The sequence below is a fragment of the Echiichthys vipera genome (genome assembly GCF_963691815.1).
Source record: "Echiichthys vipera genome assembly, chromosome: 18".
Classification (NCBI taxonomy): Eukaryota; Metazoa; Chordata; class Actinopteri; order Perciformes; family Trachinidae; genus Echiichthys; species Echiichthys vipera.
In genome coordinates this window covers 3,376,015-3,389,865 of record NC_139843.1, presented here as the reverse complement: position 1 = coordinate 3,389,865, position 13,851 = coordinate 3,376,015, and the positions used below count along the sequence as shown (strand labels likewise).

The 13,851-nt window shown below is 45.0% G+C and overlaps 1 protein-coding gene across 2 annotated transcripts; it reads left to right on the top strand.

The window, feature by feature from the left end:
• The first annotated feature begins 3,837 nt into the window (after positions 1-3,837).
• LOC310960923 (alpha-N-acetylgalactosaminide alpha-2,6-sialyltransferase 6-like) lies at positions 3,838-10,420 on the top strand. 2 transcript variants are annotated; one of them, XM_083932788.1, is made up of 6 exons: positions 3,838-4,006; positions 4,113-4,471; positions 6,184-6,378; positions 7,547-7,944; positions 8,651-8,758; positions 9,034-10,420. In XM_083932788.1, exons 2-6 carry the CDS (start codon positions 4,433-4,435, stop codon positions 9,224-9,226), a joined length of 933 nt encoding a protein of 310 aa, XP_083788914.1. In that variant the 5' UTR covers positions 3,838-4,006; positions 4,113-4,432; the 3' UTR covers positions 9,227-10,420. The 2 variants fall into 2 exon arrangements, with proteins under 2 accessions (XP_083788914.1, XP_083788915.1); XM_083932789.1 differs by lacking the exon at positions 6,184-6,378 and having other exon boundaries at positions 3,838-4,471.
• Positions 10,421-13,851: the final 3,431 nt, after the last annotated feature.

The window sequence follows — 13,851 nt, the reverse complement described above, 5'->3', positions numbered from 1 at the left end:
CCAGGAACCCTCTCACTGTGAGGAGACAGCGCTAACCACCACGACAGTTTGACTAAAAAACGATGATTAACGCGTGCTCCTCTCGGCCCTACTCGCTGTAAACAGTGGTAGCTGCCGGTCGTCCGCATTAACATCAACGCCATCAACTCGTGCAGTCTTTCACAATAAAAGCCCATGCTTCATGACTCCAAAACATGCCGTCAAATCTTCTTAACGTCCATTTTGATGTGAACCTCCCCCTGATCACTCAGGCTGAGCGTCGCCCAATCGTTCTGACTGCGTTCTCTCATCTTCGTCACTTTCATTCACTAATTAGACGTATAAATGTCCATGTGCGGATGTGAAATTCACTCGTAGACTCTTAGAAGTGTATAAAGTAATTCTGCTAACACTTTGGTGGAGATCAGGCAGCAAAAGCACCGCGGAGAAACTGCGTCAGACTGGTGACGCAGACGTTAAGGATGTTTTCGCCGTTGCTGCGTTTTCAGTCTTCTGTAGTTTTACCGTGCAACAGTCGTGGTAAGAAGGCCAGAAGTGTTTTGTAACATCAGTAATGATCCTGGGTCGTGTGTGTGTGTGTGTGTGTGTGTGTGCCAAACGGTGCTTAATTCTGTTGTTTTTTTTGTTTTCTATCGATGTGAGCGTCCGCGTGTCTGTCAACTGCACCCGAAGGGAAGAAAACAGCTGTTCAAGGGCTTTTGATGTTGTTACGATAAATAAATAAACGACAATAATGGTTTTAAAAGGTGTCGGTTCATTGCTTCAGAGGGGAGTTTTCTTTGTAATCAAGTCAAATCATGTTCTTAGACTCTGCTAAATAAACTAAATGCACTTCTCAGTTCTTCTGTCATAGAAAACCTATGGAAAGTTCAAATATTTCTAACTGGTTTAATATTAAAAGGTCTGTGAATGTTCTCATGTGTCCAGGTCGTCATTCTCCTCAAAGCAGATTCAGTTAAAAGCAACTGGACTTGGTTCTTTGTCAGGAAGACGTTTCACCTCTCATCCAAGAGGCTTCATCAGTTCATGTACGCATCTGACCAGGACCAGGACCAGTCCCAGCCTGGTCCTGGTCCTGGTCCAGTCGTTGGTGGAAGTTGGTTTGGACTTGGTTAGTGCTGGTCCAGTCCCAGCCTGGTTCTGGTCCCGGTCCAGTCGTTGACTTTGTTAGTGCTCTATTGAGTCTGAACGACAGTGGTTGGAGTTTTGCATTGATGCTTCTGGAGGTCAAAGACCTGGATCTCACACCAGATAGTTGGACCAGTCCCAGCCTGGTCCTGGTCCTGCTCCTGCTCCTGCTCCTGCTCCTGGTCCTGGTCCTGGTTCCATTCCCAGCCTGGTCCTGGTCCTGGTTCCATTCCCAGCCTGGTCCTGGTCCTGGTCCTTGTCAGTCCCAGCCTGGTCCTGGTCCTGGTCCTGGTCCAGGTCCTGGTCCTGGTCCTGGTCCAGTCCCAGCCTGGTCCTGGTCCTGGTCCTGGTCAGATGCGTACATGAACTGATGAAGCCTCTTGGATGAGAGGTGAAACATCTTCCTGACAAAGAACCAAGTCCAGTTGTTTTGGACTGAAATTGCTTTGAGGAGAATATTAAAAGGTGTTTTTCTTCTGTTTCTGTCCTTTTAAAATGTCTGACGTTTACCAAAGAAGAAGAAGAATCACTTTATTAAAGAAGGGGAAATTCAATTTGTTCACTCTATTATTATTCATGTTACACACACACACGAAATACACACACATGCACAAACAGGACCTATATACATGCAACTGATGGAGAGATGACAGAGCGAGGGGGCTGTCACTGGACCAGGGCCCCGAGCAGTTGGGGGTTCCTTGCTCAGCACCTCTGCAGCCACCAGTCCACGCTCCATACATGGTCCACACACAGGGACTCTAATCGGTGACCCTACGGTTCCCAGCAGACTGGACTGAGCTGCTGCCGCCCCAATATAAAAATATAGAATAGAAAATTTTTAAAATGTCTATTTTTAGTCATTTTCAGTTACTTTGTAGTGGTTTCACATCTGTTTTTAGTCATTTTGCATCCCTCTGTGGTGGTTTTATGTCTATTCTTGGTCATTTTGCATCCATTTATTGTAATTTTGACACCCATACGTACATATTATGCATCTAGTTATAAATGTGTGACCTCAGTTTGTGTCTCTCACCCAAGTAAGCAGGTAAATAATATCAAACCACACCCATGTGACGGTACCAGAAGAAAGGACGAGTGCCAAAACAAATGATCTAAATATTCCACCCACACCCTTCGGCTCCTACAACAAGAACTCAAAATGATGATAAATAGATGCAAAATGACCTGATTAGACATAGAACCACCACAAAACGATGCAACATGACTAAAAAAAGATGCAAAACCACCACAAAAAGATGCAAAATTACTAAAAACAGATGTGAAACCACTACCAAGAGGCTCAAAATGACTAAAAACAGATGCATATAGAGTCCAGAGAGACCCACAATACTAAATGGCTCCACTTTGTAGTTGTTTTATGTCTATTTGAAGTCATTTTGCATCCCTCTGTGATGGTTTTACGCCTATTTTTGGTCATTTTGTGTCTATTCTTGGTCATTTTGCACATATTTATTGTAATTTTGAGACATGGTTTGACCTCAGTTTGTGTCTCTCACCCAAGTGAGCAGGTAAATAATATCAAACCACACCCATGTGAGGTTACCACAAAAAAGGACGAGTGCCAAAACACATAAACAAAGTATTCTAAATATTCTACCCACACCCTTCGGCTGCTACAAGAAGAACTCAAAATGATGATAAATAGATGCAAAACCACCACAAAAAGATGCAAAATGACTGAAAATAGATGTGAAACCACTACAAAAAGATACAAAAGTATAAAAAAATGACTAAAAACAGATGTGAAACCACTACAAATTAACTGAAAATGACTAAAAATAGATGCAAAACCACCACAAAAGGATGCAAAATGACTAAAAACAGATGTGAAACCACCAGAAAGTAACTCAAAATGACTGAAAATAGACAGAACCACCACAGAGATGCAAAATGAGCACATAGAAAAGTCAAATAAATAGAAATAGATGCATATAGAGTCCAGAGAGACTCAAAATACTAAAATAAGTAGATGTAAAAGGAGTCAAAAGGACTAAAAAATAGGCATAAATTCACTAAAAAATGATGTAAAACCATCACAAAAGGATGCAAAATGACTAAAAACAGATGTGAAACCACTACAAAGTAACTCAAAATGACTAAAAACAGATGTGAAACCACTCCAAAGTAACTCAAAAGGACTAAAAACAGATGTGAAACCACTACAAAGTAACTCAAAATGACTAAAAACTGATGTGAAACCACTTCAAAGTAACTCAAAATGACTAAAAACAGATGTGAAACCACTACAAAGTAACTCAAAATGACTAAAAACAGTCATAAATTCACTAAAAAATGATGTAAAACCATCACAAAAGGATGCAAAATGACTAAAAACAGATGTGAAACCACTACAAAGTAACTCAAAATGACTCAAAACAGATGTGAAACCACTCCAAAGTAACTCAAAAGGACTAAAAATAGGCATAAATTCATTAAAAAATGATGTAAAACCATCACAAGGGGATGCAAAACGATGCAAAATGACTCAAAAAAGGCGTAAAACAACAACTGCTCAGGATGCGGTTAGGTCAGGAACTCGTCGGGTGAGTTGGATGTGTTGATACTAAAGGGAAGTGTGGGCGTGGAGATGCATTAGGGATTAGTGGACTGTGTCATTTTGGTGTCATTTGTTTGTTTCCACAGTGTCGCACGTTTCCATGGTTTCTGTGTGTTTGCCGTTTGCGTCCAGAGCCACTCTGCAGAGACGGTGTTCTCGTCCTGAGGTCCTCTGGGTTCACCGCGTCCTGACGCTCATTCCAGGTGCTGTGCTTTTAAACTCCTCATCAAGATCAGATCAAACTCAACTGGAATTACCGGTCCAGGGCTGCGTGCACGAGGCCGTTCACAGCCAAGCGTCAGTTCACATCCACACTGCCCACATTTACACACGAAGCAGAGCTTTAAAATCACTTCATTAAAGCTATTAAATGTATTTTTCTGCAATGCTTCAACCTGATCAGAGTCACCGGTCCTGGACCCGAGCAGGAGTCTCTCCCCTTCTGCTCCTGAGTGACGCCGTTGGATCGTGGAGACTGGACGGAGACACTAAGACGTCAGTGACGTTGACCTCTGGATAGAAGATGTCCTCACTCACATCGTTGTGTGTGTGTGTGTGAGGCGTTTGAGGGGAACGTTGTCACAGTGAGCAGAGAGAGAGCAGGACGCGGAGAGAGCCTGCCTCCTCTCAGAGAGGACACACGAGGTGAAGCTCACACACGGAGGAGGTGACGAGAGGAGGAAGCAGCAGGACTTTCATTTCCCCTGTGATGAGCAGCAGCAGATGACGAGGATGCCGTGCATGCAGAGCAAGAAAGGATGTGTGAGTTTGTTGATTCAGTAAATTAACTCAGGAGAGTCAAATCTGCACCTGTTGATGTCAGGCGGACTTTAACACACGCTGAGGAGGCAACTTCTTATTATAAGTTACCTATTGTGTCTGTTTTGAGTCATTTTGAGCTACTTTGTAGTGGTTTCACATCTGTTTCTAGTCACTTTGAGTTACTTTGTAGTGGTTTCACATCTGTTTTTAGTCCTTTTGAGTTACTTTGTAGTGGTTTCACATCTGTTTTTAGTCATTTTGAGTTACTTTGTAGTGGTTTCACATCTGTTTTTAGTCATTTTGAGTTACTTTGTGGTGATTTTATGTCTATTCTTGGTCATTTGGCATCATTTATCATCATAAAACCACCACAGAGGGATGCAAAATGACTTAAAATAGACGTATAACAACTACAAAGTGGACCCATTTAGTATTTTGGGTCTCTCTGGACTCTATATGCATCTGTTTTTAGTCCTTTTGAGTTACTTTGTAGTGGTTTCACATCTGTTTCTAGTCATTTTGCATCCCTCTGTGGTGGTTTTGTGTCTATTCATGGTCATTTTGCACATATGAAACATCATAAAACTACCACAAAGGGATGCAAAATGACTTAAAATAGACGTAAAACAACTACAAAGTGGACCCATTGTCTCATAATCCAGATCAAAGAGAGGGTGTGACAGGAAGAAGCAGCAGGACATTTGTTTCCTTGAACGATAGAAACTTGATTATGACGATAATGTCGTGGATGCAGAGAAAGAGAGGATATGTGAGTTTGTTGATTCAGTAAAGGAGAGTCATATCTACACCTGTTGATGTCAGGGCGAACTTTAACACACGCTGTGGAGGCAACTTCTTATTATAATATCATTTTGGGTGACTTTGAAGTGGTTTCACATCTGTTTTTAGTAATTTTGAGTTACTTTGTAGTGGTTTCACATCTATTTTTAGTCATTTTGAGTTACTTTTGAGATGGTTTCACATCTATTTTCGGTCATTTTGCATCCCTCTGTGGTGGTTTTGTTTCTATTTATCATCATCTTGAGTTCTCCCTGTAGGAGACGAAGGGTGTGGGTAGAATATTTAGAATACTTTGTTTATTTGTTTTGGCACTCGTCCTTTTTTGTGGTAATCATCACATGGGTGTGGTTTGATATTATTTACCTGCTCACTTGGGTGAGAGACACAAACTGAGGTCAAACCATGTCTCAAAATTACAATAAATATGTACAAAATGACCAAGAATAGACACAAAATGACCAAAAATAGGCGTAAAACCATCACAGAGGGATGCAAAATGACTTCAAATAGACCTAAAACAACTAGAAAGTGGAGCCATTTAGTATTGTGGGTCTCTCTGGACTCTATGTGGGTAGGATATTTAAAAGTCAATAATCGTCACATGGGTGTGGTTTATTATTATTTACCTGCTCACTTGTGTGGCAGGAACAAAGAGGTTAAGTCAGGCAACAACAACACAATGACTCAGACGGCTTGAGTTGTGCTGGGCTCCTTTCATTTAACACTGTTACAAATGAAGGATCTCCAGGATGTAGTGTGCAACATAGTCCCTAAATGTATGTTGGAAAGCAGGAAATGGGATTCAAACTGGAAGCATTTTCCTGGCGGAGGACCCCAGACTCCCAGAGTTTTGCGTTTCTGCCCCAACACTTCTCAAACTAAAGTCACACCCTTGGTTGTTTTCACTGCAGGTGCAACAGAGATGCATGCTGCTGATGTTCGTAGCCGTCTTTGGCCTGATGACACTCTTCATCCTGAATGGCTTCATCAGTGTCAACATTTATGCTACTGATCCCTTTCTTGTGGCTACAAAGTCGCCTGCTGAGGTGGCATATCTGAAGAAGTGGTCCGGGAAAGACGATTATATGCCATTTAATGGGAACAAGGTACTTAATAGCTTGGACACAAACACAGAAAATGTGTTTTGATGATGTAGAAATCAACAGAGATGTGATTAGATTACTGTACGTCATTTGGAGTGAGACTGTTTAACACCAACTTACATGTAATTTGATTGACTACTATACAGTAAATCTCAGTGAAGGATGGTAGAGAAGGGAATTGTGCTGCACTGAGCAAATGTGTTGAAGGAATAGTTTGCAAACCACTTTAGCTAACATTAGCATGCAGACATCTTTGGGTTTCTCAAACTGAATAAATGGCAAACACATTGAACACTAAACTACTTTGCTAGCTCGATCTTTCTTGGTCAGATTTAGCTTCTACACCCGTGAGCGTGTAGGGTTAGCTTAATCTAAAGATGGCTCTTTAGCACGCAGCTAATGATCCAAACATTTCCAAGACCGTTTAAAAAGAACAGCTGCGTTCAGATCAGATTTAATGGTCGAGATATATCGCAAGAAATGCAAATTTGCTTGATTATATTTTGATCAACGCTTCAATCGTGTCATCTGCGCGATTGATGCGACGATGCGAACCCGCCTATATAACAACGTTTTCTCCCGCCATTTTCCTCCTCTAACCAACGGCCCTGCATTGTAGAACTCCAAGATACATCAGAACGCCAAACGAGGCCGTTATCTTGCAGCCGCCTTTAGTCAGAAGGAGGCGGCGGCTCACTAGCTCGCCCGGCCGCAGCTAACAGCAACTCAGAGCAATGAGGCAAGGCCGAGGCAGCTAGCTATCAGCCTCATCCTCACCCCAGCCGGGTTGAGTTGCTCGTTGCCCGTTTGCACATTGGTGAGCGGCGCTGTGACAAAACAGCTAGTCCTGAAATGGCGCTCTCTTGGGCTGCAGCTAAACCCTACTCTGCTCCTGTGCTGAACGGGAAGTAATGCTAGTGCTAACCAGGGAGAATCAAAGGCTCAATGATAGCAACCAAAGTTGAGCTCCAAATACTTCTAAATTTTAAAATATAAAGCTGAAAGCAGCCATCTAAATACGTATCACTATTCCCAGTAGTGTGAACGTGTTTCCATGAGTTTATTGTTGTTTGCAAGCTCTGGTAACTCAACTCCTCAGAGTTTACAGCCACGCAACGGCCAACTGACTTACTGCAAAATGCTGGACCACCCTTAATTCTTTTCATTTCAGAGACTGGACCTACGCTGCCGTGACTGTGCACTGGTGACCAGCTCCAGCCATGTCCTGGGTAGTCGAGCTGGAGAAGACATCGACCGTACTGAGTGTGTGATTCGTATGAATAACGCCCCCACGCGGGGGTTTGAGACTGACGTGGGGAAACGGACCTCACTGAGGGTCATAGCCCACTCCAGTGTGCTTAAGGTGGTCAAGAGGCCAAATGAGTTCCTACAGACGCCAGACAACACTGTGTACATCTTCTGGGGACACAAAAGCAAGATTGGGAAGGAGGCTGGAACCTTGTACAGCACGATCCAGGGAGCCTGCAGCAACTTGACTTGTTTCGGTGTCAGCGACAGCAAGATGGATCAGTTCGACGTCCTGTTTTTCAGCGAGACGGGACAAGACAGGTGAGGATTTAGGGCGCACTCACGCTGTCCTTCCGTCCCGTGCCCCGTGCTTTAGGGTCCTTGTCCCCCCCTCCAGGCCCGTTTGTACTCACACTACCTGGGCCTCGCGCAAATGCTTCTTGCTGCCTATACGTCATCACGCCGTAACACGTCACACGCATTGATGACGTCATGGCGATGCGTGGCTTTGTTTCCAGATCTTTCCGTAGACCTCAGAGTTTTTGTGCGTCTTGTCGACTGTTTTTGAATCTTTTCATCGACCAAATCTGCAGTAAACACTCCACCTCCGCATCACACCAACGTGAACCTTTCGCCGCCATTGTTGTTGTTGTTAAATGTCCGCGCATGGTCCCTCCTTCTATTTTCGAACAGGCGCAAATAAAGGATGTCAGAACCGCCGTAGGCCTCGTGCTCGTGCTCATGCTCGTGCTCGTGCTCGTGCTCGTACATGTGCAAACGCGCTTTACAAAAGCCCACCTCTCTCAGACGGGCCGTGGACGGCCCGCTGGCCGCAGTTATGCGTGGAGCGGTTGCACTCACACTGGTCAAACGCACTCGGCTTTAACTGAAAAAACGGTTTTGGCCCGGTGCGGAAGGACAGTGTGAGTGCGCCCCTAGAGAGAAAGTGAATCCCATGCTTATGTTGTATTAGCTCCATGTTGGGTAAATGTTACGCTCACGTTTTATCGTTTCTTTCTCTGCTCAGAAAAAAGTCTCACTCGTGGCTGAGCACCGGCTGGTTCACCATGGTCATCGCCATTGAGAGGTGTGATAACATTAAAGTGTACGGGATGGTTCCACCCGACCACTGTGGGTGAGTACATCATAATGTAGACTCTTGAAAACACTTTACATATTAACATGGACGACGCATCTGCATATGTTTCACTGCGTTTTTATGCATCAGTTAAATATTTAAAACCAAACTTAGCAGAGAGATGAAAACTATGTGACAGCAACCATCTAAAAATAACAGAAAAACTACATTTGATGTGCACTCTGATGTGTTTTGGCCCAGTACACTGCAGCCAGCCACAAGGGGGCGATAGAGATGTTAATGAGCATTATTAAAAACCCATCTTTTTCTAGAAACGCCAAACCGGGATCCAAGAAGACGCCCTACCACTACTACGATCCCAGGGGGGAGGATGAATGCATCATGTACCAACATAACCAGAAGAGCCTGAGAGGGAGCCATCATCGTTTCATCACAGAAAAACAAGTGTATGCACGCTGGGCCAAGCTGTACAACATCACCTTCGTGCATCCCACATGGAGTTAGACTCAAAAGCACAAAAAGATTTCTCCGCACTTACATTAGCGCCCAATGAGCACAAAGGGCGTCTTCCTCGAGGAATAGATGAAGGAAATGTCTTTATTACAAATGTATTATGTATTTGAATTCACAGGTTTGTGAGTTATACCACGGAGCTGACTTCCTCTGTTTCATTATCTTCTTTTTTAGAGGAGCAACAGAGGCGAGTGTTGTTCGCAGTGAGCCTGAAACACTGTCAACAAGGTGATCGAACGTTAGAGCAGGACTCTGGAATATTAGGACGAGGCATTAAAGTAAATGCAGATGGAATCGATTCCTTAAATTTAGCCACAGCACTATCAGATAAACATCTAGTGTAGAAACTTCTGCCCAGAGGTGATAAGTCCTGTAATATGAATTCAAAAGTTATTGAATAATGGTCTAAAAAAATAGGATTCTGTGGAGTTGAGTCATTGGTTTCCTCACCATAAGCCAGTCAGCTCGTAGCAAGGTCCTGGGTCTTCCCCGAGGCCTCCTCCCAGCTGGACGTGCCTGGAACACCTCCCTAGGGAGGCGCCCAGGGTTCATCCTTACCAGATGATCCTGAACCACCTCAACTGGCTCCTTTCAACACAAAGGAGCAGCGGCTCTACTCCGAGTTCCTCACGGATGCTGAACTTCTCCCCCTCTCTCTAAGGGAGACTCCAGCCCCCCTCCTGAGGAAACACATTTCAGACGCTTGGACCCACGACCTCGTTCTTTCGAATATGTCTACGCAACACTATTCTCCTCTGATCATTTTTTGGGGGGATTTATCCGCGGCTAGCTTTACCAGTGCGGGTCACCAACTCAGGATTAGCCACCTGCAGGGAGAGGTGCTGGGCTGTAGACCCAGGAAGTGACGCGTAATATCTTTTTTTAAAATCACCTTGAACTCCAAGATGACATCTGTTCCCTCGTCCACTGTGCAAAAAAAACACGTTGTTAATGTGTTTTTTTGGCAAAGCTACAGGGAGCCACTTAAAAGGGGCTGAGGAGCTGCACACGGCCCAGGCGCCACGGGTTGCAGACCCCTGTCCTAGACAAAGAACCAAGTCCAGTTGCTTTTGACTGAAACTGCTTTGGGGATTCATCAGATTCAAGGATTCAATTTAGTCCTGGCCCGTCAGAGTCTGAGCCCGGAGCCTTGTGGTTGAATTGTGTGATACAAATAAACTTGCCTTGCCTTACTGTGATTCCTGTTAGCGTTCTTTCACCTGTGAAGTTCACCTGTATCATTCTAAGGGAGCACTCACACTGTCCTTCCGCACCGGGCCAAAACCGTTTTTTCACATTTCAAACAATGGCGGCAAATACTGTTTGAGAGCTGGATATAGGTTATCTGGGCAAATGAGGCTTATGAATTATTAAGGGCGCACTCCCACTGTCCATCCGTACCATACCCGCATCTAGGAGCGGCACGCTTGCCGTCCACGGTCTGTTTGGGAGAGGTGGGCTTTAGTAAAGCATGTTTGCACATGTACGAGCACGAGCGTGCGCACGTGTACGAGCACGAGGCCTACGGCGGTTCTGAGGTCATTTCCTGTGCGCCTGTTGGGGCGTAGAGAAAAGAAGGAGGGACCATGCGCGGACATTTCAAACAATGGCGGTGAAAGGTTCACGTTGGTGTGATGCGGAGGTGGAGTGTTTACTGCAGATTTGGTCGATGAAAATATTCAAAAACAGTCGACAAGACGCACAAAAACTCCGAGGTCTACGGAAAGATCTGGAAACAAAGCCACGCATCGCCATGATGTCATCAATGCGTGTGACGTGTTACGGCGTGATGACGTATAGGCAGCAAGAAGCATTCTCCGAGGCCCAGGTAGTGTGAGTACAAACGGGCCTGGAGGGGGGGACAAGGACCCTAAAGCACGGGGCACGGGACGGAGGCACAGTGGGAGTGCGCCCTAAGTGGTAGACGGACACTTATGACCTCATAAGTTCTCATCAAAGCCCCGCCCACCTGCAACCCACGCAGAGGTCGGCTCATCCAGAGCAACTGAAGACACCTGTGTTGAGTTCAGGGGCTTTAAACTGCAGCATTTCCAGTATTTTACAGAGAAGCATTTGATGTTGTTTGTATCAGGAGGCGTTCACTGACCACGCGTTCGCCTCGGCGTGATGATTTCCTCTGATTCTGCTTCCTCATAAACGCATTCATCTGAATATGTGTCTTTATATAAACATGAACATAAAGTCACCATGGTTACAGTACAGAAAGACCGCAGGGTGTCACGTGCAGAGCCCCAGGTGAGTCTCAGGTGTTTCACTCTCGATCCTGCAGCGCCCTCGTGCGGGCGGCAGAGCTCGGTTGTCATGGTTACCTCTGCAGCAGCTCCAGGTGAACTCTGCAAAATGGAGAAATTTTTTATTTACAAACGGATTCATGTGAAAGCAGCTGAGGGACTATGTGCACGGTGACGCACGCGAGGAGCCACGTGGAGGTGCCTTCAAGTGCGGGTGGCCACACACACACACACACACACACACACACACACACACACACACACACACACACACACAATTGGAGAGATGTCAGAGCGAGGGGGCTGCCAGTGACCGGCGCCCCGTGCAGTTGGGGGTTCGGTGCCTTGCTCAACAGCACCTCTGCAGAGCCCAGGAGATGAACTGGCACCCCTCCAGCCACCAGTCCATGCTCCATTCATGGTCCACACAGGGACTCGAACTGGTGAACCAGTCAAGTCACCTATTGACTGAGTTAATTCAGAGGAAATCATAAAAGTAAAGAAAATAACGATAATTTCAAACTAAACTTTAAAAGTCTTGAAAAATGTGAATTTAATTATTAATATTATATTATTATTAACTTTTTTAAATTATTTTTTTATGTATTTTGCGTAAATTATTTTTGTATTTTTTTTTGTATTTTTTATGTTTTATTTTTTGTCAGTTGTACAATTAATTTGCTTTATTATTATTTTTATTTCTGTTTTAACTTTATTTAATTATTCAAAATAAAATAAAAAACACATTGATCAGTTCACATCCATCACACCATCCACGTCTATCCACTGACACCCGAGAAAACAGGGGTTTACAGGGGTGCACTTGAACGCACCACGTCCATTTCCCCTGGAAAACATTTGAGAGAAATGAGAAAAACACGAGATTCAACATCCCGGGATGACAGGAGGGGAGTGGGGTCCGTCTACAGCTGTGACACGTGTTTCCAGGAACTAGACGGTGACAACAAAAGGATGGCAACAACCTCCACAACAACAACAACAACAACAACAACAACAACAACAACAACAACAACACCAACACCAGGCTGACCGATCAAAACAAGTAAAGTCTGCACACACACACACACACGTGTTCACAGTGTCACAAAGTCAAACAAAGCTCAAGTGTGTGTGTGTGTGTGTGTGTGTGTGTGTGTGTGTGTGTGTGTGTGTGTGTGTGTGTGTGTGTGTGTGTGTGTGTGTGTGTGTGGAGCAGCTGAGATGCAAAACACCGCCGTGAGTTTGGACTGGGAGGAGTCTAAAGTGTCCGGGTCCCGCTGCTCCCCGGCTCCAGGCTGCAGACGGAGGAGGCTCTCGGTGTGCGCGGGGCTGATGGATGGAAACACTCTCTCCTCGTCCACACTTTGGGTTCTTTTGGAAGATGAAAGCAGCAGCTGGTGCAGAAGAGTTCAGAGGAGCAACGACTTTGTGCAACTTTTCCTCGAGTCTGCAGGAGCTGAGATGAAGAGGAGATCCTGAAGCTGTTTCCACGCAACAACAACCAGAGGTGAGGTCAAGAGAGAGCGTGGGAAGGTAGAAACTCCTGCAGGTAGAGGGTGGAAAGGTAGAAACTCCTGCAGGTAGAGGGTGGAAAGGGTAGAAACTCCTGCAGGTAGAGGGTGAAAAGGTAGAAACTCCTGCAGGTAGAGCGTGGAAAGGTAGAAACTCCTGCGTGAAAAGGTAGAAACTCCTGCAGGCAGAGCGTGAAAAGGTAGAAACTCCTGCAGGTAGAGCGTGAAAAAGGTAGAAACTCCTGCAGGTAGAGCATGAAAAGGTAGAAACTCCTGCAGGTAGAGCATGAAAAGGTAGAAACTCCTGCAGGTAGAGCACGAAAAGGTAGAAACTCCTGCAGGTAGAGCACGAAAAGGTAGAAACTCCTGCAGGTAGAGCACGAAAAGGTAGAAACTCCTGCAGGTAGAGCACGAAAAGGTAGAAACTCCTGCGTGAAAAGGTAGAAACTCCTGCAGGTAGAGCGTGAAAAGGTAGAAACTCCTGCAGGTAGAGCGTGGAAAGGTAGAAACTCCTGCGTGAAAAGGTAGAAACTCCTGCAGGTAGAGCATGAAAAGGTAGAAACTCCTGCGTGGAAAGGTAGAAACTCCTGCAGGTAGAGCGTGAAAAAGGTAGAAACTCCTGCAGGTAGAGCATGAAAAGGTAGAAACTCCTGCAGGTAGAGCATGAAAAGGTAGAAACTCCTGCAGGTAGAGCACGAAAAGGTAGAAACTCCTGCAGGTAGAGCACGAAAAGGTAGAAACTCCTGCAGGTAGAGCACGAAAAGGTAGAAACTCCTGCGTGAAAAGGTAGAAACTCCTGCAGGTAGAGCATGAAAAGGTAGAAACTCCTGCAGGTAGAGCACGAAAAGGTAGA

Coding starts and splice junctions, on each gene's coding strand:
- LOC310960923 (XM_083932788.1), top strand. CDS start 4,433: ATGACGAGGATGCCGTGCATGCAGAGCAAGAAAGGATGT. Junction 4,472..6,183: donor TGCAGAGCAAGAAAGGATGT/GTGAGTTTGTTG, acceptor TTTTCACTGCAG/GTGCAACAGAGATGCATGCT. Junction 6,379..7,546: donor TGCCATTTAATGGGAACAAG/GTACTTAATAGC, acceptor TTTTCATTTCAG/AGACTGGACCTACGCTGCCG.